Source organism: Rhopilema esculentum, chromosome 10, assembly GCF_057945365.1.
Source record: "Rhopilema esculentum isolate cy_ngs chromosome 10, ASM5794536v1, whole genome shotgun sequence".
In the NCBI taxonomy this organism is placed as follows: Eukaryota; Metazoa; Cnidaria; class Scyphozoa; order Rhizostomeae; family Rhizostomatidae; genus Rhopilema; species Rhopilema esculentum.
Window position 1 is genome coordinate 7208266 of NC_142824.1, and position 27453 is coordinate 7235718.

Sequence of the window (27453 nt, forward strand, 5' to 3'; positions counted from 1 at the left end):
GTCGAGACGAAATATCCAGTGGCGTAACCTGAAATACCCTCGAAATGAGATGTGGTCGAGACGAAACATCCAGTGGCGTAACCTGAAATACCCTCAAAACGAAACATCCAGTGGCGTAACCAATTTTTTATGCGGTACAACTATCTATCACTTAGGAAGATGTTGCAAAGTGGCTGAATAAACCAGCTTTTTGATAGAAATACATTAAAGTCATCTAGGTAGGTTCAGGGGGTACAAACCAGGAAAAATTTTCCATAAATATACTAAAATGCGTGCGGTACAATAACGGGATATGCTCGAAACGGGCTATGCTCAAAACGGGCTATGCTCGAAACGGGCTATGCTCGAAACGTCGTTAATTATTAATAAATTTTTCCTGGTACAATTTTCTTACGTTGATCGATATTTAAATTCAGGAAAAATTTTATCTATAAAGTAAAAAGATAAGAAAGTAAATAAAATAACATCTAGGCGTTATTGGATTACTACTGACTACCAACAATTTTTTTACCGAATCAAAGCGAAGGTGACCGAAGGACACAAACAAGTAGATGGGGATGCTAGTTAAGTCCGATGTAGAGGTGTCTTCACAAGTAATACTTTTTATAGGAGGAAATCGTGGTCTGTAACCATTGTTATTATACCTATATATAAGCCATGCCTGTGTCTCTATGAATTCGTTGAAGGAGAGGGGTTTGAACAAGCCGCGTTGGGTAAAGGCTTATTCAAAACACCATCCTAAGACCGGGTGGTTATTCGAGAGGGGGGCTTTCTCAATGTAACACATAGATATTGTTCTTGAAATATTTATGACACCAAAAACTGGTTCAAAGTGAGTTGTATGAAAATTCTCCCCAATTAAATGCATTTGAACATCTTTATCCCAAATAATTTCTATTCAGCTAGAAAAATTAATAGAAATTTGCGAGTATCGGCTTGCTTTACGGGGCTTCTATGCTCTCCCTAAAAGCTGTGTTGACTGATCAAGATATTTTACTTAACATCCACCTCCATGAGCTGCAATTGATTGCTTATAGATAACTTGAAGCTTTGATTGCTTATGACTTACTGACGGAGAGTGCTCGGTACTGACAAAATCACCGAAAGTGCTTGGGAAAAAAGGCCCTTCTTCGCTGAATATTGCTGAACTCAGTGTATTTGATTGCTTTTTTTAGGAAATCAGCAACCATTTTCGCACATTGAGCCTCAATCAAGTTTGCACATCGTTTCTTATGGTCCTCTCTCGCTGCTTTTACTACAAACAGCGCTGTGAAAGATTTAGACTGGAAGATTTAAGCTGCTTCATGACTATGTTATGTTTATTTGTCTTAGAATGTCTATCAGCATGCAATTCACAAAAATGAACATCCAATTGTCCTCATCCTCTTCTAGCTAATGCAGAAATACTTTATCCAAGCTACGGTCTTCGCTTCTTAAACTTCTTTGATGGTCTTGATTTTGAGGTGTAACACCCCCCCCCCCCCCAATTCCTCATGAATTCTTCGATAAATCTTCAGTTTGTCTACAACACCCTTAGTTCGTCGGTAAAATCAGCTGTAAGTAGGTGAAATAGAACCTTAATTCTTCTCAATCTATGTCTTCGTCGATAAATTTTTCTATTGATGACCCTCCACGGGCTACTTCGAAATATTCATTCGTCTCAGTTTTTTGTTTGCTGGCTTCTAACTTTTTTTAATGTCCGCTAATTGGAAAGAAAATAAGCCAAATTGACTATTATGTGCAAAAAATATTGTCCGTTAATTAGAGTGTCCGCTAACTAAGTGGCCGCTTTTTAGAAAGTTTTTTATTAGACTTTGACCAGAAAACGATCGGGGGAAAAAGTCTGTCCGCTAATCAGAGGTGTCCGCATTTTAGAGTGTCCGTTAATTGGAGAGAATACTGTACATGGATTCCACACTGGCGTAAGTAATAAGAGATCCCAACAAACAATTTTCCTTCCTCCAGTATTAGCTTGGCCCAAACTGCCATGGCCATCCAATACAAACGACAAAAACCCCTATTAAAATTTTACCAACAAGGGAGGCCAAGAAGAGCTGTCCCCTTAGTACCCTTCTCTCTCCCAGGCCAGTTGGTCATCTCACACTATCAAGTTTAAGCAGCCATGTCTGAGGATCTAGAAAGCTGACCCTTATCTTTGGTATTTGATTGCAATTTGATTCCCCTTTTCTTTGAAACCAGAGAAAATTTATACCCTTTTTCCTGGAATCAAGTAGTTGAATTAAGGCCAAACAAAGAAAAATTAGAAACTTTCTTTTGATTCCCAAATCATACACCCTTTTTTCTATGTCCTAGATATATAACAAAATTGAACCCCTTTCTCAGAGATATTGAAGACACGAGTGCTTACACTTGACAATAAGAGTGGACCCACCAGGCTCCCAAGCCCGCCTCCCCCTTGGCACCGCCATTGCTCATGGCCCAGTTGCTTGAGACTTGAGACGCAGTCGGCCACCGCTGCTCCTCCGCCATTCCCGCCAAAAATATCTGCCATTTTGTCTAGGTTTTGCAGCACGCGTTTTTGCAGGCCGAAATACGCTAATTAATTCTTGCTAGGGAAGGGTTATGTTGATCTGTTAAAACTATTAGCCATGTCGAAGGCTTTTGTGGATAAAGAGGTTTTCTTTCGTCGCATCAAAAAACTTTATCAGCACTGGAAGGTGAGTATTTATCATCAAGGAACGTGGTACAAAGCGCCCCTATTATGTTGTTCCTTCTCTACCGGCCTAGATGACAAATAGTGACATATATAAATGCTCTCGCTTAATCATCATCAATCATCGATTTAAAATCCCACCACATATCTAAATTAGTAATATGTGTAGGAGAATAGGTCATGGATGACCGTAAATGACCTTAATTCATTTTCTAATTAGTAATTCAATATTCATGTTTCAAAATTGCAATAGGTATGAAAGTAAACATCTTTAACTGCCATGGATAAGTAAAAGGAAAAGCTTCATTTAAACCTTATGACATTTGGCTTATTTTATCTCTATAATTTTCACTGTTTTAACTTGGAAGTGGGTTTGCTAAAGATTTCTACTTGTTTCAGAATGATCCTAGCTGTGAAAATATTGATGCTTTCATGAGCATTGTTGGTCAAGACGAGGAAGTCATTTATAGTAAATCAACAGCATTGCAAGTAAGATTTTTAGATCACTACTTCAGATCAAGATCATCTTTTTTATCTGTGGCATCTAAGTTATGAAAATGACTTAGCCCATTAACATGACTTGTGCTTCATTGCCCACTGTACGCCACATATATACACCAAGGCAATAAATGGATAGCACCAGCAGTGATCAACTCAGGGCACCCTAGAAGGGGAAAGTTCCAACTTAACTCTTAATGAACTTGGGTTGTAAACATAGAAAAGGTACCCCTTGAGATGAGCTCTTATGTTGGTTTTGATATCTATTCGTGATGCCAAATGCTTCACCAACCAGATGCCAGAAGTACCCTTCCAAAAAGAAAAAAATACAGCATCTAAATCATCCAATGTCCTTTCTGCCACAGATATGTGACATTACAGGTCCCGATTACAGTATGGATCATTTCTTACATAACTCTTTAATGAGAAAGAGAGCAAGTCTTATATTTGCAATTAATCCTAAAGAGTCACAAAGAAATTTGTTGATTTTTGCCTGCCTTGAGAAAGAAGTATTCCATATGATAAGACAAGTAGCCTAAGGCCTCTTTGGACTTATGCTTAACCCATCTCCTTGGTCAGGGTTAGGGGCAAGGGCCCAGTTGTGGGTTGGGCAAGGGGCTTCACCTCTCTAAAGTCATACTTAGAAAATAGATATGAGATCACAACAATTTCAGACATGGCACAGTAATCCTGAAATAAACATCATACTCTTTGTATGGTCAATAACTGTTGTTGCACCTCATCAACCTTAAATTTGTAAAAAATAATTGACTGCCTCATTAATGCATTCTTTTCTTGTTTTGTGAATGATTTGGATTACTTACTTACTGTAGAATGTTAAATTTTGAATGAATCACTTTATCTCTGCTGACTCTTCCAAATGTTTAATGTTTGAGCAACGTTCACTCCTTTAATTTCAGCAATGGTTGTTTGGATATGAACTTACAGACACTCTAATGGTAATTACTGAGTCAAGTATTTGTATTCTGGCAAGCAAAAAGAAAATTGAGTTTCTACAACCCTTGAGGGAAGCACAAAAGAAAGTTGAAAATGTTCCTCCAATTAAACTGCTTCTGAGGACAAAGGTTTGTTTTCATATACAATTTATCTTGATCATTTATGCAAAACTTTGATTAAAATAACCTTTTGTGAACCAGACTTTCATTTGGCAAATGTTGAGCAGTCTTTGTCATAAGGAAATTACTATTCATATGGTAAACCAAATCTTTGTCACAAGGAAATCACCATGCATGTGGTAAACCACACGCATTATTTCTTTAATGTGTGCAAAACTGTGATGGTTCAAAAACAGAACAGTGACGGTACCAAATTCTTTCGCTTTTGTAGCAGGGTCTCCTTACCAAAGTGCTAGTGTAAAGAAAAGTGCGAACCGCAACCATCTTGTCACGGTTTCAAACTTGCACAGATTGGTGTAAACAGGGTCTCGAGTTCAGGAGCGTCGTGGCCAATGAATTATAGAGGGGGCCAGAAAGAAAAAAATTCCTACAAAATTTCTTTGATTTATTTTAATCAAATAGAAGCATTTCGTGTAAGTACAATGAGGGGAGGGGCAGAAAAATCTAAAACTTTTGCCTTTACTGGAAAGATATTTCTTATAAGTCTTACAAGGAGACAGATGCTTGAGCTCGATCCAGTACCTCTGCACATGCCTAGAAACTTATAGGAGCTTGACTGATCGAGTTCCTAGCATGTTTGTGCTGTCTATAAACTTGATTTGAAAAACCAAATTTTGTTGTTGATGATATTTGATCATGCTCAATTGAGCATCTGGAAAGTTGAAAGTACTAAGTATGTCAAGCACCCACTTTTTGCTCCTCACAAGGCCTGATCCAAGTCCTACTTTACCTTATGAGGAAAATATAGAGCCAATTTTGATCAAGGTTGCCCATTCTGCATTATTTTGTAGGGAGCTGGTGATGAGGAAAACTTCAAAAGTATCATTGAAACATTAAAGTCAAGTAAAAATGTAAATTACAGTGTTTTATTTTCTTTTCAAAATCCTATGTTAGATGATATATTTGCCTTTTTTCAGTATTGAAATGCTTAGTTGTATTTAATGCTATAAATAATGTAGGTATAAGTATAGTTGACTCCAGTTATAGTAACCATCATTTCTAAAAGACTGAGCACTCCAAGAACAGGTTCAACACCCCCCAAGAACACCCTAAGAACAAGCCATTAAGTGGCTGAACACCCTTTAAAACATATCAGAATCGACATTTTGTTTGAAAAATTATTTGATCAATCAATCAAAATTAATTTTGGGGAGGGAAAGTGCCTGATAAGTCTAATGTTGTTGGTTTTGTTACAACTAACTGATGTTTCGCTTGCCAAAAGTGTGAACGTAGCTGGTTACGTTGAACTACCAAAAAGTTCCTAATTTTAGTCCATGATTAATCATGATCTATTCAGTCGTATATGAAAAGTTTAATAAAGTAGATATTTTCACGATGTTTTAGACAAGCTCATTAGATAACCTAGCAAATCAAGCGACCACACAAAAGCTTCGTAAACAAGCCCCTTGTTTCGTGTTTCTTGATTATTTTGTAAGCCCCCTCTTATCCAATCTCTGTCATTTTCCCCTCATTCAAAGACATTCCAAATCATAAAGATTTTCAAATTGCAGGATATACAGTATTGATACTGTGTGTATGTATATATTAGATAGTTGTTACTGAATTATTATAGAATACCTTCTTTTTTTTATTAAAGGCTGAAAAAGTTGGTACATTTATCAAAGATAATTTTTCTGGAGACTTTGTGGAAAGGTGGAATAAGGTTTTCAAAGCATCAAATCTTGAAAAGGTAACTTCCTATTTATGTCTTGTTGTGTAGTTCCCAGGACTTTCAAATTACCTGGAGTCCAAGCGTTAAGGGGAATAATTGATGTTGAATAGTAGGTCTCATCTTTCAAATATCAAGAGCTGGCAATTATGCAATGTAATGACATTAAATATTTTTTTGAAGTGGCTTTTTTTGGCTATAAGGAAGCAGATATTGTTGCAGGGTTTTAAGATATGTAGGGTTCATTACCTATTTTTCTTTGAAGGATAATTTGAAAATGTCCTTTTTTCTGGCAGTTAGGTCTTGTCATAGGCATATCCAAGATTGTCACAGAGTCACGTTTTTATAGAAAAAAAATTACTTGTTTGAGAATTCTCTTTGGAATGCTTACCCTTTTAATTAAAAGTTCAAAGAATTTTTTCTCTAGATCTGAAATGCTAGGTACATTTTTCAAAAACATTATTGATTGATTTCATTCAATGAAATATTACTTCTTGGCATTTCGGAGATACAGGTAGCAATAGAACATTGTTTGCCAATTGTTTTTGCAAAGTTGCCCAAAATCCTCATTAATTCGGTTAGTAGAAGCAACTTTATTTGCTTGTGCTCCACTGAAGCCAAAACCATTGCACATTCAGAAAATGGTGCAGTTTTGTAAACAAGGGGCTAGGATTGAAAACATTGGAATATCTATCAAATCTTTAACATTTTTAAAACCCATTTTGTATAGATAGCAGAAGAAAAAAACAATAGGCATTAAATTAAAATCCATAAAATACATGTTAGCCAAATTGAGGAAAGAAGTTTGAAATTTTTCTGTTTTACAGTGTATAAGATAAACTTACCAATTAAGCTAACCAATTCTATTTTCTGTCCTAATAAAACTTTAGGTTGACGTGAGTGCCTCATTTGCCTACATGATGGCCCCAAAGGAGGATGTTGAACTAAATTTTGTCAGAGTAAGTCAGTTAAATGGACAAAAGTATTTGCCATTTGACGAAAAATTTATCAAACTAAATGCAATTCAGATATGTATATTGGATGCAGTATAAAAAACATAGTGAAAAACTGTTTTCCATGCAAAGATCCACGCTCATCAAATCAGCTTTTTACTGAATCAAATGATTGATATATCGCTTTAGAATTTCTACCTTGAAGAAGTTCCATTGTTTATCTCTAATTTCTTACCTATCAACATGTATCAGTATTTCAGAATGTGTATCAGTCATCCACTTTCCACATAAAATTGATTTTTGTATTGTTTGTGCTTTGCTACATACTCAAATTTGTTTGTATGAACAAGTCCACTTTGAATCGAATAATGCTACAAAAGGATGCAGAGATTTTTGTGTTGAAATTTTCTAACATACCATACTTTACACTTAATATTCAACTAAAAGAAACACTTTATTCTTAATGCATCTTTTGTCTAGAAAGCTGCGCATGTTTCCTCTGAACTTTTTACCCAATATTTCAAAAAACAAGTTGTTGGCATCGTTGATGCTGACAAGGTAAGTGTATTTTGTATTTGTTTGCACGTCCTCTCTTTTGATAGCTTTGAGTTTCCTTGAAACTGAATGCTTGATCTCTGTTTCAACATGATTAAGCTAGTTTTTTTGCAGTAGAAAATGACTTTATGAGTTATCTTCAAGGAGAAAATTGTCGCTTTAATAGGTAGCTTGCCCATTAGAACAGTAGGGAATTTCGCAATTATTCCCCCGCATGGTTCTGTGCCACATGTTGTCTTCTCAAGGCGATAGCTGAACACTTGCCCTATGATGTCAATCGTCAATCTGCAGGTGTAGCGCATTGCTTTGCAACAGAGTTGTATATTTTTGTGCATATACTGAATACATTTTAGCGCTGATACTTAATTTTCCTTTAAAGCTTAGCTCACATATGTAATTTTCGCGAGTGGGCCCGAGTTTCTTAATTTTCCCGCATCCTACGATAACATTGAATATGATTCAGCGGAAAATCCCGACTTTGCCGATTATCCTGATCAAATTAAAGCCAGTTCTATTTAAACATTCTTGCCTCTGATGTCCTCGATTTTACTATTATAAAGAAGTGTGCAAATGAGCGTATGCGTTTATTGGTCATCCCTGTTTCTTTCGACGGATAAGAAAATCGAAAATCTAGGTGCCAAGAAGTCACCGATTCATGGTTGGCAACCAGTTCCTTTATCGAACTTGGATAGCTTTTCCAATGCTTCCATAAATTAGCCAAGTATTTCGCGATTCTTGCTGTTTTTAAAGCTTCGATCACCACTTGAGTTGGTATATCGGCGATCTTTGTCACATGTATAGACAGTTACTGTGACTGTAATGTATAGACAGGGACTGTAAGAATCCCCGACAGTAGGGATATATAAGTGTCCTTGATTTTTATGTGAAGTATGGTAAGGTTCACATCACTACCAGGCTTTTCAACTAACAAATTGACCAACACGATTATTGAACAACAATGCCTGCCAAAAGTCTTGGAACACTGACGTCAATTTCCAAGGTCAAAATCAATCATCCCCCTCTTCCCTACAGAACAATGTTGGTTTACTATCAAACGGGTTAGGATTTTAGGAGGCACTTTCTTTTGCGCTTCTTTTATGATATTTCTCTAAATCATCAACATTGTTTTAGGGGGAAGGGACGGAAGTAGTAATTTTTTTTCATGAAAGGAATGAAAGATATCAAATGCAGCGTAAATTGCTGGGTGTTCCAAGTACTTTTGGCAGGCATTGAAGCTGCGACTCCTTAGCATTGTAACAGTTTCACCGTGTTTTTGGTTTTAGAAAGTAAAACACTCAAAACTTGCTGATCAAATAGAAACTGCTTTGGAATCCAAAAAATACCTCGCTGCGGGAATGGATGCAGATCAGGTCAGTGTTCAGTTTGGCTAGTAAGGTGATATTTTTCCTTGACTTGAGGGAGTCTTTTTTCTCTGGGGCTTGCCCCTGATTGTGACGAGAAGCTAAATGTTTTCGTGAATCATCATATCATACAACAGGGAAATATTATTTATCAAATATATAATCTAAAATTGCATATAAATTTAATTTTAATTTAAGTTTCTGTAATTTTAATCAAAAGCGTAGCGTAGGTTACCAAGAGAGACCTCAAATGAGCTTCTCATCTAGGTACCCTGCTTTTCCTCGAGTTACAGGTTATTCAGTTATCAAATTCAATTGCACCGCTTGAATTGAACAAAAACGACTACTGATCTTTGATTTTATTGTTCGCTAAGAACTATATAAATTACAATATATTGGAATCGGTGGACGGTCTTCTCCGACGAATGTTCACCTATCCTATAGACGTTATGCGCAAATTAAATTAATATAATTTTCATTTTAAAAAAATTCGCGTAAAATAGTCTTTACTTCTCAGTTCAAGATTTTGTTTATTAAAACCATCCAAAGTCGTCTTTTACACAATATTTCACGAGAAAAAAGTGAAATATTTTTGCAGCCAGTTTTGCAAAGGGCATACGATAAAGCATTTGAAGTGAACAAATTTATTTTATGCTTCTCTATGATTGGTTCCGAAATCAAACCTGTGAGGACCAGTCTCTTTTTCACATGACTAAACGTAGTCTTCTTTGGGTCCATTGCTTGGCAAAACTGCGTCACGACATAATTATACTTTAAGGTCAAGTCCAGTTTTAGAATTCACCATACTGTAGGTTCTCAAATAAGCCTCCTGAGGCTTATTTTGCAAATAATTGTTTACGGTGGGACTTATTCAAGGGGGGCTTATTCGAAGTGGGGGCTTATTTAGCAGCAGCCAAAAATATTGCAGGGTAAATGTTCTTCCTCTATTTAAGGCTGGTCGATATGCTTAAAAATGCAGATACATCGGAATAAACATATTGCTGTCGAGGCAATACCTCTGTCCAAAGTGGCCTATTCTAGGGTGGGGGCTTATTCACAAAAATTACTTTAAGGGGGCTTATTCGAGGGAGGGGGAGACTTGTTAGAGCGTAGGGGCTTTGTCTAGGACTTAAATCATGTGTGATGATCATGACTACTATTATACTACTTTGAATCGTTTTTTTCTTGTCTTTGAACCGAACCTGGGGAATTTACTTAAAAGCATTGCCATGGTGTATCGCTAATACCACATCGAATTTTGTTTGGAAGATTGTTCTTTAGTTGTGATTGTAAGTGCAGTGTGACTATATGCGAAGCTCACTTGAATATTTTTGCATATTTCGTGGGTTCACTGTAATGTGGGATAACACTGTCTTTCAGCAGAGTCGACTCTACATTTTTTACTTAAGTAGAGCTCCACTGTCATTTTAATCTCTTTGCCAATCTTGAGACTGTACAAGTTTTTTATGCTCCTTAGGTCGAACTTTGTTACACACCGATCGTCCAGAGCGGCGGAAAATTCAGTTTAAAATTTAGTGCAGTGAGGTGAGTTTGGTTTTTTAATGATCACTTTTTGCATTTGTTTCTTGTTAGTCACGTCAGCTGGGAAATGGAGTCATTTGAAAAATCCAAACTTATACATAGTTTTTAAGCCGCTAGCAGCACTGTGTACAATGTTTTCTAGTAATTATTGAACTCTGGAGCTAAGCACTCTAACCATTTGGCCACTGCACTCGTTTTCAAAGTAAACGTATGCCAAAACAAAAAGTAGCGGGTCATTTTCCCATACATTTCTTTATTCACATACAACACTGAGAATACGATCTTTTCCGTAATCAGCATCATAATTTATGTACCGAATTTGATGGCAATATATCCAAAGAAAAAAGCCTCTAGTAAAACGGTAAACTGTATTGAGAAAGAGGCTTAAGATACAACTCAATGTTTCTTACAAGCCTTGGATGCAGTTTGTGGCCAGTTTGAGAGGAGTAGTTTTGCTAGCGAATTTAAACAGTAGATGCCCTAAAATTTATAGATAAATCTAAAGGCGTGTTTTGCTTTTCAGGAACTGTGCAAATTTTCATGATTATCTAAAGCCAAATAATCTTATTATATGATCCTTACCCATTTCAGCTCTGACGAAAAATTACACTTTGGTGTTATAATTTGTTCACTTGGAGTGAGGTACAAGTTCTACTGCTCTAATATCGTCCGAACATTAATGGTGGAGCCTACACAAGAGCAACAAGACCTTTACACCTATTTGCTGTCATTGATGGACGTTGCTGTCGATAAAATTCGTGATGGTAAAACATTTGAATACTTAAATTTCGAATAAATATGTCCGACCAGCCAAAGGGAGCTTTTTCTCTGGGTGTGGTTTTAACGTTCAAGAATATCATTAGAGTTGCAGGATTTTTTGGTCATTGGAAAATCAGTCTAGTTGTTGATCGTCTTTGAAAGCAAAGCCAAATTTATGAAAATTAGATGTTTCACCTCTTTTCTTGATATCTGCATCAACGAGAATTGAAGGTGTTAATGTATCAGGTTTTGCAGTAGAACCCTTTCTTTAGAATTTAGTAAGTACATGCTAGTCTCCTTGTCAGTCTGTCGTAACAATGAAATAGTTTGATTCGCTGAGTATCTTAATAGACGCATTATCGTAAGTAAACCGTTGCATGTTTTATGCAAAAAAAGTTTAACTGCACTACAGTATTTTTCATAACTAAGAGTTGGTTTTCACACATTCCAAAATATTTGTCTAACCCTTCCAAAATGATCAGGATAAGCCCTGTAGCTGTTAGGCCTCTCTTATTCTCATGTTTTAACAAATTGACTGGCGCACACTGAAACCAATTTTTTTGTTTTTTTGATCGACTTTTTCTTCTCCCCTAGAGCTTTAAAGAAATTTTCTTCTAGGTGTGAAGATGTCAGAAGTTTATGAAGCTCTATGCAATAATGTTGCATCAAAAAAGCCGCATCTGAAAGATAATTTTGTCAAAAATATAGGGTATGATTCATATTTTATCTTATTACTTTATAACTCGTTTCTTACAGATATCCTATGGTTTTAAGAATGTCAAAACTCGCCGCCCTGTTTAGAGTAAGCAAGACCTGTTGATACTATAAAAAGATAAAGGTTGTTTGATCAAGCTAAATTGGAGATTGAGGATTGAATATTTCTAAGATTGATGTATCCCTAAACCCTCTTCTGAAAGCATGGCTTTTCTTTTGAGAAGCTTACTTTAGCAATTTTTCGTTGTTGTTGTTGGATGTAAAGGTATTGTATGAATCTATTTCGTATTTTGTGCAGATGAATCTCTCTTATAACCTAACATAATGCGAGGGAAGTCGCCTTCTCTGAATATTTAACATTATAATTATGATTATTTGCACTTATTCGTGCTTGAGCAACATTGAGTAATGGAAATTCCTATTTAATGGAATCTAGCACCCTGTGCACTAATGGACAAACATTGCTATATGATCTTAGATAGTTTTACTGAGAAATTTTTCGACTTTTTACAGTTTTGCAACTGGAATTGAGTTTCGAGAAGGCTCTCTGCTGATCGATCAGAAGCATCACCAGCTAATAAAACAGGGTAGGCAAGAATTGACATTTACCGCGGGGTTGATCGCTGCCAAAGCTGTATTATGAATTTAAAGGATTTCCACTTTGAAAAGCCATTTTTTAATTGGAAAGCGCTCGATTCTTCAAAAATTTCCTACAACCTTCGATAAGAGTTTTATTCGGGATGAAAAGCAAATTTGTTGATTTCTGCCCGGCATTCTCTAGTAAAGTGGCATCCTTTATGTGCTTAATCTTGGTTTAATTTTTTTTAATTTAGCTACCAATTTCATAAAATCTGTCCTTCCTTGAAAATGGTAACATAAAGTGAGAAATAAACATATGTGAAGCTGTGAAAGCTTTGGAGGCATTTAGGGATGTACCGGATATCCGGTAGGCCGGATAATCCGGCGCCGGATCGCTGATTTTTTGAAAATCCGGTTCCGGCCGGATTTGTTTCCGAAATCCGGCCAGTTGCCGGATTTTCCAGAACTTTAATCAAAACTAAGAAAATTTGGAAAACCAAGTCAGACTCCCTTCATACAGTGATGAAAAATGGATTTTCCAGAACTAAACAATACCAACGATAAAACAAGCGCCTTGAAAACAGATTTGAAATGAAAGTGCTCGTCATCACGAAACAGGAAGACTGGATGATATAATTCACAAATTTGGTCCAGGGTTGCCAGATCGGCTTTTTAGGCCAAATTTTTCATTTTTGGTTTTTAGATTTAGATTGCCTGGAGAAATTGTTTTTTGCTTACTACTTAAATTTGACCTTGTTGGCCTTTTCAGCAGACGTCTAAAATTTATCAGTAAGAAATTATCTAACAGGCACAAGCGTAGAAATATAACCAGTGCCTGCTCGATGGATTCTTGAGAGAGTTTTTGATTTGGCCTTTTAATGAGCATTTTGGCTTACATTGCTCACCAGTCTAGCCTTCGTTTGTAAATTCAATCTGGCAACCCTGAATAGGTCTCTTTGATCTTCTCGCTATACATTTTTTCGCAAAGTGGCTCAAAACTTTTTATTACTGAAAATTCTATAAATGGTCAGATTATCCGGTAGAATCCGGCCGGATATTCCACGAAGAAATCCGGTAAATCCGGTTCCGGCCGGATTCTGAAAATCCTGATCCGGTACACCCCTAGAGGCATTCTTTAGAAATGAGTTTCTTCACGAAATATCAAAGTTGTTGCCTGCTGTCTTGTTATCTGTTCTTTTGTAAAATTTGACAAATCAACTGTTGTTCAACCAATTTTTGCTATCTTGCAATATTTGCAATTTTTGCTGTCACCCAGTGTACTATGACATCCCAATTATCGATTAGATTTTTGATTAGGGATTATACCGAACCCCCAGTGTTATAAAACCCGATATTATCATTAACCAGGGGGGGTGTTAAAACACAGTGATTAAGAATGATTAAGATAATTGATTGGGGATAATACCGAACCCTCAGTGTTCCGAATCCCCAGCTTATCATTAGCCAGGGGAATGTTTTCTCACAGTGATAAAAAATGATTAAAATTATTGATTAGATGTTATACGGAACCCTCAGTGTTATAATACCCCCTCTTATCATTAACTGAGAAGAATGTCTCATCTTAGTGATTGGGAATGATTTTAGTTATTTAATTATTCAATTTCCATATTAGGAATGACTTTCAACGTCAGTGTTGGGTTTGCTGGTTTGAAGAACGCGGAAGGAAAAGAAGACGCTGACAAAACGTACGCCTTGTTTATTGGCGAAACAGTTTGCGCCAACGAGGTATGAACACGGTGCATGTACTGTAGTATAGCTCCTCTTTGTGATGATAAAAGTTAAAGTATAACAAATTGTAAGTCCGAAAATATATAATAAATTGTCTTTTCGTTTGTTTTATGCCAAGTGAACGAAAAGGCATTTGGAAGGTGAAGTAACCAATGTGCCTCTTCGTGTACACCTTGCCTCTCTTGCCTGTAAAATTATGGCAATTTTATCAAGTACCTCTTTTGCAGATTTTCTTGCATCAACTGTAATCTCTGCTAGACAGTGATTCAAGTATATCTTTAAAAAGCAATGTAGTTGAGCTTAACACAAACATTTGTGTCTGCAAATCCAACTATGCAGGAAAATGTCGAGCTTAAATTCGAGCAATAGCGTTAAGGGTCAGCCATATTTTTCCTGCAAAAACGTAACTGTTATCAAAAACCCGAATTTCAATTTCAAAGTGAATAAAAATACGCTATTTTGCCCTTGTAACTTTTAAGACAATTTTTGCTCTTTAATCTATATAAATTCTAGAATGAGCCCGCGACTGTTTTGACAAGTGCCAAGAAACAGATGAAGAATATAGGTATCTTCTTAAAGGTAAGCTTCTGAAGGGTAGTTTTTGGGGAGATTTTCAGCCACATGAAAAGATTATGAATAGGCAGATTCATGTAGCCTCAGTTTTATAGATAAAGCAAGATACTCATTGCTGAGATACTCATTTTAAATACACTTTGGTGTGTGGAATAGGACGGTTGTAGGTGACAAGCAACTCTTATATTTGAGCTGAATGCGATCATCAGACAAGATTACCCGTTTTAAAGATATGAATATTTCACCCCAAGTCCACCTTATCTTTGATCATTTGTGTTACTAATGTCTTTGGAAGGAAGATCTTCGAACCCACTATTTACATCACTCGATAAAAAGACGTTATGAAAGAACTGCTTTTTGACTTTTGCTGTTGATCCCCAAAATGTATTTTACGTTGTAAGCTTTTCAGGCTTAATTTTTGAGGAGAAAAAATTGTTTTTGTTTTTGCTTACCCATCGCCGTTTTTTGACAATATTGTTCCATACTTGCTGTCCTTAGCGGGTTGTTTTACAGTTAAGCTGTTTTTTTGTGCTATCAACGTAGCTATTTCTGCGTCGCAACTTAATAATTCATGGCCTCTAAACTAACATCTTGAAATTTCCCAATGTTTGGCTCCGGCTTAAAAATTCTTATGTTTGATGAAAGCCTTGTTCGAATTTTCTTACATTAAAAGTGTAGCAGAATTATCCGTAAATTTCTTTGGGCATTTTTACCTTGAGTTATCGATGGCGTGTAGCAGGAAATATTTGTATGCTGAAAAGCAGGAAAATATTTTGATTTTTCTTTTGAAGATATAATCTGCAACCCTCAAATTCAGGTCTGGATATGTCGCTGCCTTCCCGCAAAAATGAAAATTCCCTGTTTTAAATGTGCCATTTGATATTTTGCTTGCAGCTGAATTACTTTAGCACATTATTATATACAGGTTTAACTTCTACGTGTTACTTATGGGCCACTGAAATAATTTCTGTTTGCATTATTAGCCTAGAAATAAATCAGATTTAGTACAATGTACCAAGAATTCAGAAGGACTTTAGATTAATGAAGTCGTTACTTTTTAATCTTGTCTTAAGGAAGAAATGAAATATGAAAGCATTATGTTACGAACATAAAAAATGCCGTTACTTGCAAGGTGATATCATTAGGAAATGGTTTGAAGGCTTCTATTTATGTTACAAATGAATCACTGAACAAAGTTACTTCATTTTCAGCATACACAAATGCTCTCTCATAAGTGTAAAAATGCTAGGATCTAAATGCGGAACTAAATCGAAATTCAAAGTAGGCACATTTTCGCCGCCAAGATAATCACTGACACTTCTTTGCAGTCCATAGCCTCTGCTATTGGTGCTTGTTATGCCAACCGCTCCCTCTGCTATTTCCCTCTGCCATTTTCAAGAGCATTTCATTCCTTTTACGCTTATCTTTGTTCCATTTTGTAGGATGAAGATGAACTGGAAGACGCCTCCGAAGAGGTTTGCTAGGTTTTAATTTGTTCGCCGTAATCGTCAATGAAATTCCAGTTTTTCATGTCTTTTAATTCCAATTTTTGGACTACTTATACAGGTTATAAATTCCTTCATATATAAAAAGTAGTTAAGTGTTATTTTGAAGCATTTAAAATGTAGAATGGTACTGCATTTAGAAGATTTACATTTTTGTAACCAGAATTCCAAGTTCTAAAGGATAAATTGGTCGTGTACTGTTGTGAAAAATTATATCATAAGGGGCCGAGGGAGCTCGTTCATTAGGCGTACTTTCTGATAATAATTAGCTCGACAGCGCAAATTTTCACCCTTTAACTGATGAACTACATCTGATAAACATTTACATTATATATCTTACGAATCAGCAATCATTAGACAGCAGCTCGTTGTAATTCCCCTCAAATAAGAAAAGGATCTCTGTGACTTGAGAAGGACATACTTTTTCCCATCAAAGGCACATTTCAAATGTTTTCGAACAATTAAGATGCGCCTCCCCCTGTGCCCGCCCATCAGGCTGCTTTTTTCACGCCCTCAAAGGTGCAACTGAGATTTTACATAGAAGAGAATTGCGTCAATAAAGATTGTCAAATTAAGGGTCGTATTTTCATCATGGTTGAAGCCTGAAAGAAAAACCAGCTTGAATTCTATCATTGTAATATACAAAATTTGAATTGACTTTCGACTTACATTGTGCTCCTAAAATATTGTATACTCTTCTTGATAATCTAGTGAGTTTGTATGAACTATTGAGTTTGTTTTCATTCTCGTATGATCCTCATGTCACTCCTCCTCGGTAACCTCTAGATATTGCACTCACCAAAGGTCTTCATTGAAAAAGATTACATCCATTTATCAAGTTTTATTTAAATCGCTTCTACAAACATTTTTAGGATGATGTCAATTTGGAAAGCACAGCCATTCTCAACACAGAAAAAAAGCACAGGGTGAGATTCTTCTACTCTTACCTAGATATAACGTTTTGCTCACCTATGGTCAACACCCGATGTTTGTATTAGATTGTCGGGCAATAAGACTCTAGTTTGTTATGTTTCCCGTTTCCGTGCTTTTATTTCTTGAACGTATTACACAGAACTTCTCCGCGTTAACCCGTGCTCATCACGTGTCACCACGTGTGCTGATTTTCAGTTCTAATTGGCTCGGGTATACTTTGCCTTAAACTCGAGAAGTGGGAATGATTGAGTATACCTTTAGGCCGTCTGAAAATAGGTCTTGTATGTTGTAGCAAAGGTGCTTTAATTAATGGAAGAGGGATAAAATAATATTCTTGGTGAGGTCTTTCCATAAAAATATATTTATAAAGCAACTAGCTCATACGTCGTTCTGTCTAATTTTATGAAACTTTCTGCTAACCTCACTGTCATTAAACGCTTGATGCAGCATGAACAGAGCTCAACAGGACGTTTCCAAGTTGCTACTCCGGGTGCCACACTTGATGCGATCATTAGGCAGTTGTCATCTAATGCTCTATCTAGTGTAAATTGAATACATTAAACCCGAGTGATGTGTTTATTTTTGTGCTATACGTAGTACATTAACCATGGAATAATAATACTCAATATAATAAATATAATAATAATTCATAATGAAATAATACTCATCTCTTTTAACACTTTAATCAGAAACGTTTGAGCACTTATATCTTCTGAAGTGTGAGACAGAAAGCCGTACTCCATTTTAAATTAGAATTTTAAGTATGTGTGTGTTTTTTTAAAAGAGGCGATGGCAGACTTTGCTCAGTCATATCTTGTTTGATAACTAGGTAACAATTTTGTCATATATTTGTGAAGTGGAAATGTATTTTTTGTAAAATGAGACCATGTCTACACATGAACAGAAAAACGGGTCAATTTAATTTAATTTTTTTCGAGGAGCCGGTCCTTTTTGGAGTTCGCTTTTTGAGTGTTTTATTGAATGTAAGAATATATGAATGGTCCTGCTTCAGTTTTACTGCCGCAAGTTGTTGTAGGAAGCATGGTAAGGCTGAGAAAAGGGAGGAGCTGTTTTAGCCAGTTTTGCAGTGAGAGAGACATCAACTTATAGTTAACGTCTAGTGGAAATTGTATGTACTTGCCAGTCATGCAAATTCGATTTTTAACAGAGACATATTGCAGGATTTAACCAATATTGCATATTGCAGGATATATTGCAGAGACATATTGCAGGATTCTAGCTTTATCGAAATTCATCTGAGTGAACTTTGAAGTAAACTTGTTCTAGGCCAATTCCGTTGCCTGTAGCGTATTGAAGCTTAGCATATTCTCTTTGTTAATTCCTATTCCACTTTCGATAAAATATTGTTATTTTATAGTTAAACTGTATCAAGCTACTGGAACTCTTTCCATCAATAGTCACGTGCGAGGACCGAATCAATTACCATGCTTTTGGTATTTTTGCAAAATCATGCTTAGATCAAGTAACTGAATTGGAGTAATGAAGCAAAATAACAACACAAAATTGTACGAAGTTGGTTATGTCTCGAAAATATGCTTCTAGATTTTTTACAGAAGTTTTCTAATTCTTATCTTTTCCGATATATTCTTTTAACAGGAATTGTGCGCTGAAGACAAACGGAAAAATCACCAGAAAGAACTTGCCGTCCAGCTTAACGAAGAAGCGAAGGTAAGGGGCTGTTTTTCAAATACAAATTTAACTTTTTATCCAATGATGCGAAGATTGCATTTAACCGGTCAGTTGAATTGTGTTTGACTCTTTATCTTTTTATCAGAAATTGCAGCCTCAGTCCACTGGTACTTTTCAAGTCTTAAGGTTACGGTAAACGTTTTCTGGATGAAAACATCATTTTTTCGATTTTTTCACATTCAACCAGCCGAACTTTCAAGGCACACAATGATACCAAGTTTGAAACAAACAGAAATTTTGAAAGTGGAAAAAATCCCATGTAAACGAAGGTTTCCATAATTTCTTTATCAAAACTTTTAGTTGAGGCCTGAAAATCTCGTGACCTGTTAAGCCGATTATTGTTGCTTTGCGGTTGTGGTCGCATGTCTCATTTACAATATCGCATGGCACATCCATATATCCAATGTACGGCCGTGTTTATTTAAACAGGCTTATTGATCTTAAATCTTCAAGTGACTTGACCCGGATTACACTGTGGTTTACGAGTGCATCTTGCAAGTGCGATCAGTAAAATCCCGTTTTCTCCGGACTCGAAATTCCTCTACATGCAGGTACGAAAAAGCTATTATGTACCCAAGGAACCGATCGAATGGCTCGAAAATTTGCACACGGCCAGGGCAGACGTTGGGCAAACAAAGTGTGTCTCAAAATTTTTTTATTTTCTCTGGTCCGTCTTTTATACCCAAATACAGCTGCGGGAGTGTGGAAAAATTATTTGCCAATTTTTGACAGGGTATAGTTTCAAGAAGAGGAGGAATTTAAAAAATCTGAGACACACTTTGGTAGCTTAGTACCTGCACTTCCTGCTGGTCTAAGTCAGATTTTGTTACCTCAAACGCAAAGGTACATAATAGCTTTTGAAGGTGGTACACTTTTTGACCAGTAAATTCGCATGGAAAATAACAGTTAACATTATTTGCCAATAATTTTTATCTGGCTAGATACGCCATAATCTTGTGCATCGAATGATATATAGTTTATCCAGATTCCTTGAGCCGTTTGGCCTTTAGGAAGGAAAAACCAATTTTCGTGTTCAAAACGTTTACCGTAACCTTAAGTGATTTTTACAACAGTATCATGATCTTTTTAACAAACCATACTGGCTCAGACTAAAGTTAATGCAAATCCACCTTTGTCTAGATAACTAGACATAATACCAGAGAATTCAGTTTAGGTTTCCCTCGTCACGAGCTGTCCAATTATAAGATCTGATTTAACCACAGAATATGGAACAAACAAAAGGAAACTCTATTCGCAAGATGTGACGCTATTGTAGGCACAAGCTCAGGCGGACCAAGTTTATCATGGACGAGGAAACTCGTTCAATGCGACAATGCAACGTTGTAACGATAATAGCACATGATGCTTTTACGCCCTGTTTGCAGCCAACCAGTAGTGGTATTAAGTGTGACGTCATAAAATTTCGACCATAGTATTTAAAACACCATGAAATACCTCTAGATGTGCAAATTCAGCTACATGTGTTAACAATGGGGTTAGAGATGGCCAATGAAAGGTTTGACGTTTTGTAGCGGATAACTGTCATATTGGATTATAAACTGAGAGCCTGTGCTCGTGTGTCCATGTCTCAGCCGATTTGGGACACATAAGGCGCCTAGGAGAGTTTCCTTTCTGCCCTGTCTCTATTCTGTGGTTAAGGCAAACTTTCACCTTCTTCATTTGTATACCAAAACAATAGTATTTGTCTACCAAATCAATAGTATTGGTAGAGTTTGTGTCTTTCAGGTTTCAATTTGTTTATTGGGTTCTTTCCTAAATCCCCCAATTTTTCAAAAAACTTAACTAAAGACACTTTATTACAACCCAAAATTCTTTAAAGAACCTTTAGAACTTTCCTCAACAGAAGGAAATCGATTGGCAAATTTTATCGATTGGCAAAGTTCCCGATTATTGTTCTTCGTGGGATTTTTTATGCTTTTGACAAATTTCCTCAGCAAGGACCGTGTCAGCTGCAGCGCCTTGCAAGGCTGAACTGTGCAAACAAGGTTATAAACATCTTACTTAATCGACCAAAGGACCAGTTTTCACGAGACCCGAACTTTGCAGTTGATTTCGTAATTAATTTCACAGCGCGCAGAACATTCTAAACACGAACAATGTTTCTCATCGTTTGCAGATGTCAAATCTATTCTTTTGATATTCAGAAGACTGTGTTGACCATATTTGGGTATAAGTAGAGAGGTTGAAATTACCTATACCAATCTCCCCCTCCTAAGCACCCCTAATGTTTGCATCCAACGAATTTGAAACGTACTGCTCGATTTTCGATTTTTACTTCATAGAATATGGTCTTCTATGTATATTTCTCTATCACATTCGTTACCGATTCCAAAGCAATTTCAACACAACCCGGTTCAGATAGCAATGTCAACACAACCCGGTGCGAAAAGTAATTTCAGCATAACTCAGCTCGGAAAGCAATTTCAGCATACACCTGTTCGGATAGCAATTTCTGCATAACCCGGTTCGGAAAGCAATTTCAGCACAGCCCGGTTTGAATAGTAATTTCAGCATAACCCGGCTCGGATAACAATTTCAGCACAGCCCGCCTCGGATAGCAATTTCAGCAAAACCCGGTTCAGTTAGCAACTTCAGCACAACCCGGTAGCAATTTGAGAAGGCTCAATTGCTATCATGTTTATTCGACTTCATATTCTTGAAATCCTGTGAGTGTGGTTTAAACCTTTCATTGTGCACATGTCCATCCAACATTTTCTAAGTTTGATAAAGTCGTTCTTTGAGGATGAATATGTGAATATTCAGTGTTCATGAATATTTCATTGCCCCAACTTTGATGAAGTGCGCGGGCGATGCTGTCAAATCTATTTATGCGGACACGTGAACGGACACAGTCTCAGAAAGCAGTGCAAGTTTTGGTTGCTGTTAGAAAAAGACGTTTTTCTGACAATTATGTTTCCAGAAAACGTTTCACTTCCAAATATTACCAATCAATCTTGGCCCCACTCAGAGAATTCAAGTTGGCAAGGAAACAAGTCTTATATGAGCGATGTACTGCAAATGCTTTGCTATCAATTTGTTACCGATGAAGTCGAAAAATCAATACCTTTGTCTGTATTTTGGTTCGCTGTAGCTGTTGGTTCGTTTTGCTTAAATGCATTGGAACTACGCTTTTTCTTCCGGGTCACCAAGATTCACAAACTGCACGAGATGCTGCTTGCAAATCAGCTTATATGTCATCTATCTATCGGATTATGTGTACAACTTGCTGTTGGTGTACTTTACTTTTATGACAATTGTCTTCTTCGCATTCTATGTCACGTGGGCAGTATCGTTATAACGAACGTCTCCATTATTACATTACTGTTTCTTACGTTGAATCAACTATTGAAGGTCACCCTTTATCGAACCAATCTTATGAACTCCAAAGCGAAGCGAATAACGACAATCGTGTTGGTATGGCTGTATTGCATTAGTTGGGTGATACTGAAATTCCGTCATCCTGTATCATTCTTACCGATAGCATTTATCACTTTTGTTTCGCTGCTTTTGTTCATACTGTTTGTAATAACAAGAAAAGCTCTTTTAAAGGCTAGAAATAAAATAAAAAACGTGGAGAATGAGGTAGACAATGATGGCTTGCTTACATTGATATCTCAAATTGACGACGCGCTGAAGATTATCTTTCTTCTGCAGATAGCCACGGCTGTGACATGGATCCCTTCAAGCTTGATTGTGTTGCTAACGAGGCTTGAAGTCATTAATCAATCAGCAAAAATGCACATTGCCACGAAGATTGCTTTGAAAATTATCTTTTTGCCTCCTTTGTTTGATCCCATTTGTCTTTTAGTGAAGCACAAACATTTGAGAGCATCGACGAAAAAAGCGGTTTCATTTTTATTGTTCTCAAATCGTGTCGCGCCAAACTCTTAAGTGACAAAAAGGAATATTTCTTGATGATATTCGGAAAAATAAAATCGAAAGGAATGAAAAGTTGAAGCCACCGAAGTGAATTCAAACTGAATCATGAATTGTCTAAATCTTCTGTAGCTGGTTTTTATAACATTTTATGCATATTGATGTTATTTTGTTTCAAAGCTTCGACTTTTATTGGTGCTTGTAGCTTTTTGCAAAAGAAAATTATCACGATGCTAATAAAAACGTAGAAATTGAAACTACTATGGGCTTTTGTTGTTGTAGCAATTTTACGCGAATAACTTGACAAATGAGGTTGCCAAGCATTCCACCTACACTAATACAATATTATTGTATGTAGAACTTTTTAAGCAAGTTTAAAATTTCTAAACAGCTGACACGTCAATTCAGTGCTATTCCTGTACTTCATTAAACTTTTTTGTTGAAGGTGATTTTTTGCTTGTCTGAAATCTATGCATTCTGGTTGTTGTTTCTTTCATGTATCTATGTAAACACGGTTGCCCGTTCAGCAATGCTGTTTTACAAGAGGCCATGCGTCTAAGGGGTCATGCAGAAACTAGACTAAAATCAGATAGGGAAACATAAGATGATTCAAGTAAAATTAATAGAACAAAATGTTTAAAGTTAATTTCAGAAGAAATGTTGAATTGAGTTCTAGCGTTATCTAAGCTTTTTCAGAAACTGATAGGTTAAAATGGGGTTAGTTTTGATGTGATGGGGTGAAAAGTTTTCTAATTGTTATTTTGTCATTGATTTTGCTTTTTAGAGACGTTTGCTTGAGAAGAAAGGAGAAGTAGAAACGAAAAGGCAAGTTTGTGAATGAATAGACAGTTTTATTTACAAACTATGAACTTTTTCCGTGTTTTCCTTTTCTTAGAATTATTGTCAAGTTCTATATGAAATTCGACGCGCGTATAATTTTGCATTCGGCAATTTCGAATCTGACTTTCACAGACTATGTAAACGTGCATTACGACTTTGAGAAGGTGATTGTCAAAACAACAAATCCTTAGAGAACCTAAATATGAGAAAATACAACTCAAGCTGTATTTCACCCCGACCGCCATACTTTGTTTTGGTGCAATTTTTCACGTGAAAAAATCATAACTAGGGAGAGTACAACCTCGATTAAAAATCTACGGAAACGGAAAATGCTCTAAACTCAGGGCAAATGGAGTGCTGGAGGGCAGAATTTCACACTGGTTAAACAAAGAGACAGAAAGAGCTCTGATACTGAAAATCAACAGTTAATTTCATTTCATTGTCATTTTCAAATGATTTAAGGAGGGTAGCCCTTCAGCAAATGCTGGTTTACAATTGGATGTCTGTTTAATTTCAACTGGAAAGGCTCTTGTTTAAAACTAATTTTAAACCAGAGCGTGTTGAGAACGAAAGCCGAATTTTCTGCAGCATTCTCAACATGGATCGAGTTTCATCATGTAATAAGGAATACTGTGCAAGCGCGTTTCTCTGTAATCAGATGGCCAAACGGACATGAAACGAATCAGATAAGAAAACTAAATAGTTTCGCATTAAAAGTAAACTTGTTTTTCGTGTGCATGATAGCATTCTGCTAAGGGTTCATGCGACTATCAGTTGAAGGTAAACTCAGGGGGTTGTTCCTGGTCAAGCTCAAATTTCCACTTAGGAATGTTTGAATGGCATCAAACGCTGGAACGTCTGCACGTCTCCTTCGTATCTCGTATAATTTCTAAGTCTGCACAACATTAAGCCAACTGGCAGCGAAGCTGTCCATATAAAGTGACTTTAAAAGAAATTTTTTTATATGATTTTTTTCTCATAAAACATGTTTCCTCTTTGTTTAGGACTGTTCGTTCAAATGTTGCATACAAAAACAAAGCACTGATCCCTCAAGAAAAGGATGTGCAAGACTTGAAAGTTTTTGTTGGTAAGGAAAACTCTAATTATTCTAATTACGATAACCCACTCTAACGTTCCAGTCTCTGACGACGATGTCTGTCCTCGCTGTATCCTTTTAAAAGCTTGTTAAAAGCTTGCCTTTCCATTCTGTGGTTCATAAAGACATCGCCACCTGTCATCAAAAAGGAAACATGACTACTTCGATATATGTCTTAAACAATAAGTAGAAGTATTTGTAATAAGTGCACCAAAAGCTGTAATCATAAATAGCAATTTGTCGTTAACGGGGGCACAGGTAAGAAGGGCATCTCAGAATGTAGGCATTTTAAACTGTTCTAAAGAGAGAACACTTCTATGAAAAGAGACATTTCCTAAAGAAGTTTGGAACAAATGCCCTGGTGTAAACCCAGGCAAATGGAACAAATGCCCTCCTTTTCTCATGTCTCTGACTGTAATGAAAATTTACAAATTGGTCCTCAGTAAAGTCTGCAGTCTTTTAGTCTTGGCCACTTTTGGAGTATTTCATTCGTATTGCCAGCCTATCGTTTTTGCACGGTATTTCTATATTGGACGGTTGCTGTCATTGAGCTACAGATAGATCGTGGTTTTGTGTTACCTTGTTGTCGAGAGGGAAAAGGAGAGAAGGCGTGAAGTATCTTATTAGGTTTGACAATTATCAGAGAAAATTTTTAAGTGCAGTGGAATACCAGCTGTCCTCGATCGTTTTAAAAGTGTGGGATTCGGTTAGGAGAACGATGTGTTTTCATCAAAGTTGCATGTTATATATTGGATTAACAAGACGCTCAATCTGGCGCTTTCTCTTCCGAGAAACCTTATTTCATTTTAGATCCTACGATATCGTCAAATTTTTTAGCATCAAAGGTTGATGATATTTTTTATGAGTGACAGCTAATATTATTTCGTGTATTCATAGAAAGTCAATTATTATCCGTAAAAACTAATCCTTCTCCATTCTTCTTAATTTCTACCTCATCCCTTCAACATCAACGTGTCACGATACGCGTTTACCTTTTAATTTAATATAGAATTTTGGCTTTTTTGACCTACATCTTTATGCTTCGATATTAGTTTATACTGTTTCTAGAGACGCGTGGAATTATTTAACGATGTAAACATGTTTTTAACGCTGTGTAAATTGCTTCCTATTCGCAGCTTTCGAACGTCAATGATTGAGTTAATTAAATAAAGTTGGGTTATTTTCCACAGTTCACATTTGTCTGTAAAAACCTGCTTTTCAGGTTCGTCTCACAAGCTAGGGTCGTTTAGTGGAGTTTTCAATAGGTTACCTCCTTTAGTCTTAAGGTTAATTCTCCTTTAGTCGCGTTGAGTCTCAACCAAAATAAAACCAAATTTCTTTAAGAAAATGTTTGGTAACACAATAAGTTATAATCTGAAAATTTCTGTTATTCCAGTTCGTTTTCTTCACGTCTGTACGTTGCTTCTCTCACTAAAAAGTCCCGTATGCACCATCGCAGCGTCTAATATTTTGTTAATGTTTGAAATTCAAATGTTCATCGCTGTATCCATCTTCAACTCCTTAATAAATATTCTTAGCCGTTAATTTACAATCAAGTATTTTTTATTCCAGCACTATATAATTGAAATTCTTTGTGGAGGAAAGTTTATGGATTGTAATAAATCCTGACTGAAGGAAATTCGGCGAACTCCAATTTAAGTTGAACAAAACTCTTTGTGAAATTTATTTCACTGTGCATAGCCTAGTTTACCAGGTTGGCTAGAGAATGGTCTGTGGGAATAGTTGATCTGAATAAGTCGCTAGTCAGAACATGATAACCTGCGCTATGTCCTATGCTCATCACAATGTAAATATTTGATGATTTATTTTCGCAGACAAAAAATTCGAAGCAATCATTTTACCACTAGCAGGCATGACTGTACCATTCCATATATCGACAGTGAAGGTACGTTGCATCTTCATGTTCAGAACTGTCTAAAGTATTCGAAAGATTTTGTCAGCTTTCTCTGATTTGCTACCAGCTGGTGCACCCGATGTATCAGACTGCCTTTAAAGTTCATAAAGCTTTGCAGGGAGATTTTTTCATAACGAAGATAGATTTGCAAAACTTAAGAACATTTTAAAACTTTAAGGAATTTAAAGGGAATTAAAATTTAAATTTTTTGCCAAATGTAAAACGGACTTTATCTGATAGAATGTGGAGACACTGTGAAACAATTTTCAACAGTCAGTAGCTGCTTTGAACATATTCCAGCTTTCCATACGTTTGGATAAGAACCTAAGTTTGTTGAAAACACAATGCTACATGTTATTGCATAAATTGGCAAGTCTTAAGCAAAGAAAAGCTATAGCCCGAAAAGGTGGCAGCTTTAAAAGTCTAAAACTTAACGCATAACAATCTCCTTGTGTCATTAAGGAAGGAATGGGAATTTCGGAAAAAGCCTTGCGAGGTATCAATCATTATATGATCAATAAGTGGTTCTAATTCAAAATAAACCATTTTGCAACCGTCTGATGATAAGTCTAGCGAAGTTTTCATAGATGGCATGTATCACGTAGTATTATGAAACGGTTGTCAGAAAACGAATGAAAATGATATCGGTAATGTGAAGCTCGAGGTAATTATGGTTCTACCATAATGCTCATTCTTGGAGGAAGCCACATTTATAGTGGGTTTATCTTTCCTTGTTCTTTAATGTCTAGTTATTTGCATTTTTCGAATCAAAGTAATTCGGACTATCAACCTGGG

The 27453-nt window shown here is 36.3% G+C and overlaps 1 protein-coding gene across 1 annotated transcript in view; it reads left to right on the forward strand.

The window, feature by feature from the left end:
* The first annotated feature begins 2484 nt into the window (after positions 1 to 2484).
* The window catches only part of LOC135684668 (FACT complex subunit SPT16), a 35996-nt gene continuing 11027 nt past the window's right edge, over positions 2485 to 27453 (forward strand). Inside the window, exons 1-20 of the mRNA XM_065200306.2 lie at positions 2485 to 2678; positions 3074 to 3163; positions 4093 to 4257; positions 5100 to 5159; positions 5906 to 5998; positions 6868 to 6936; positions 7411 to 7488; positions 8769 to 8855; positions 10324 to 10391; positions 10980 to 11152; positions 11766 to 11856; positions 12375 to 12448; positions 14074 to 14186; positions 14703 to 14768; positions 16205 to 16237; positions 17140 to 17193; positions 18818 to 18889; positions 23592 to 23632; positions 24652 to 24734; positions 26579 to 26649. Coding sequence (XP_065056378.2) covers positions 2610 to 2678; positions 3074 to 3163; positions 4093 to 4257; positions 5100 to 5159; positions 5906 to 5998; positions 6868 to 6936; positions 7411 to 7488; positions 8769 to 8855; positions 10324 to 10391; positions 10980 to 11152; positions 11766 to 11856; positions 12375 to 12448; positions 14074 to 14186; positions 14703 to 14768; positions 16205 to 16237; positions 17140 to 17193; positions 18818 to 18889; positions 23592 to 23632; positions 24652 to 24734; positions 26579 to 26649 — 1650 coding nt within the window. The 5' untranslated portion in view covers positions 2485 to 2609. The remainder of the gene's footprint in view (positions 2679 to 3073; positions 3164 to 4092; positions 4258 to 5099; positions 5160 to 5905; positions 5999 to 6867; positions 6937 to 7410; positions 7489 to 8768; positions 8856 to 10323; positions 10392 to 10979; positions 11153 to 11765; positions 11857 to 12374; positions 12449 to 14073; positions 14187 to 14702; positions 14769 to 16204; positions 16238 to 17139; positions 17194 to 18817; positions 18890 to 23591; positions 23633 to 24651; positions 24735 to 26578; positions 26650 to 27453) is intronic.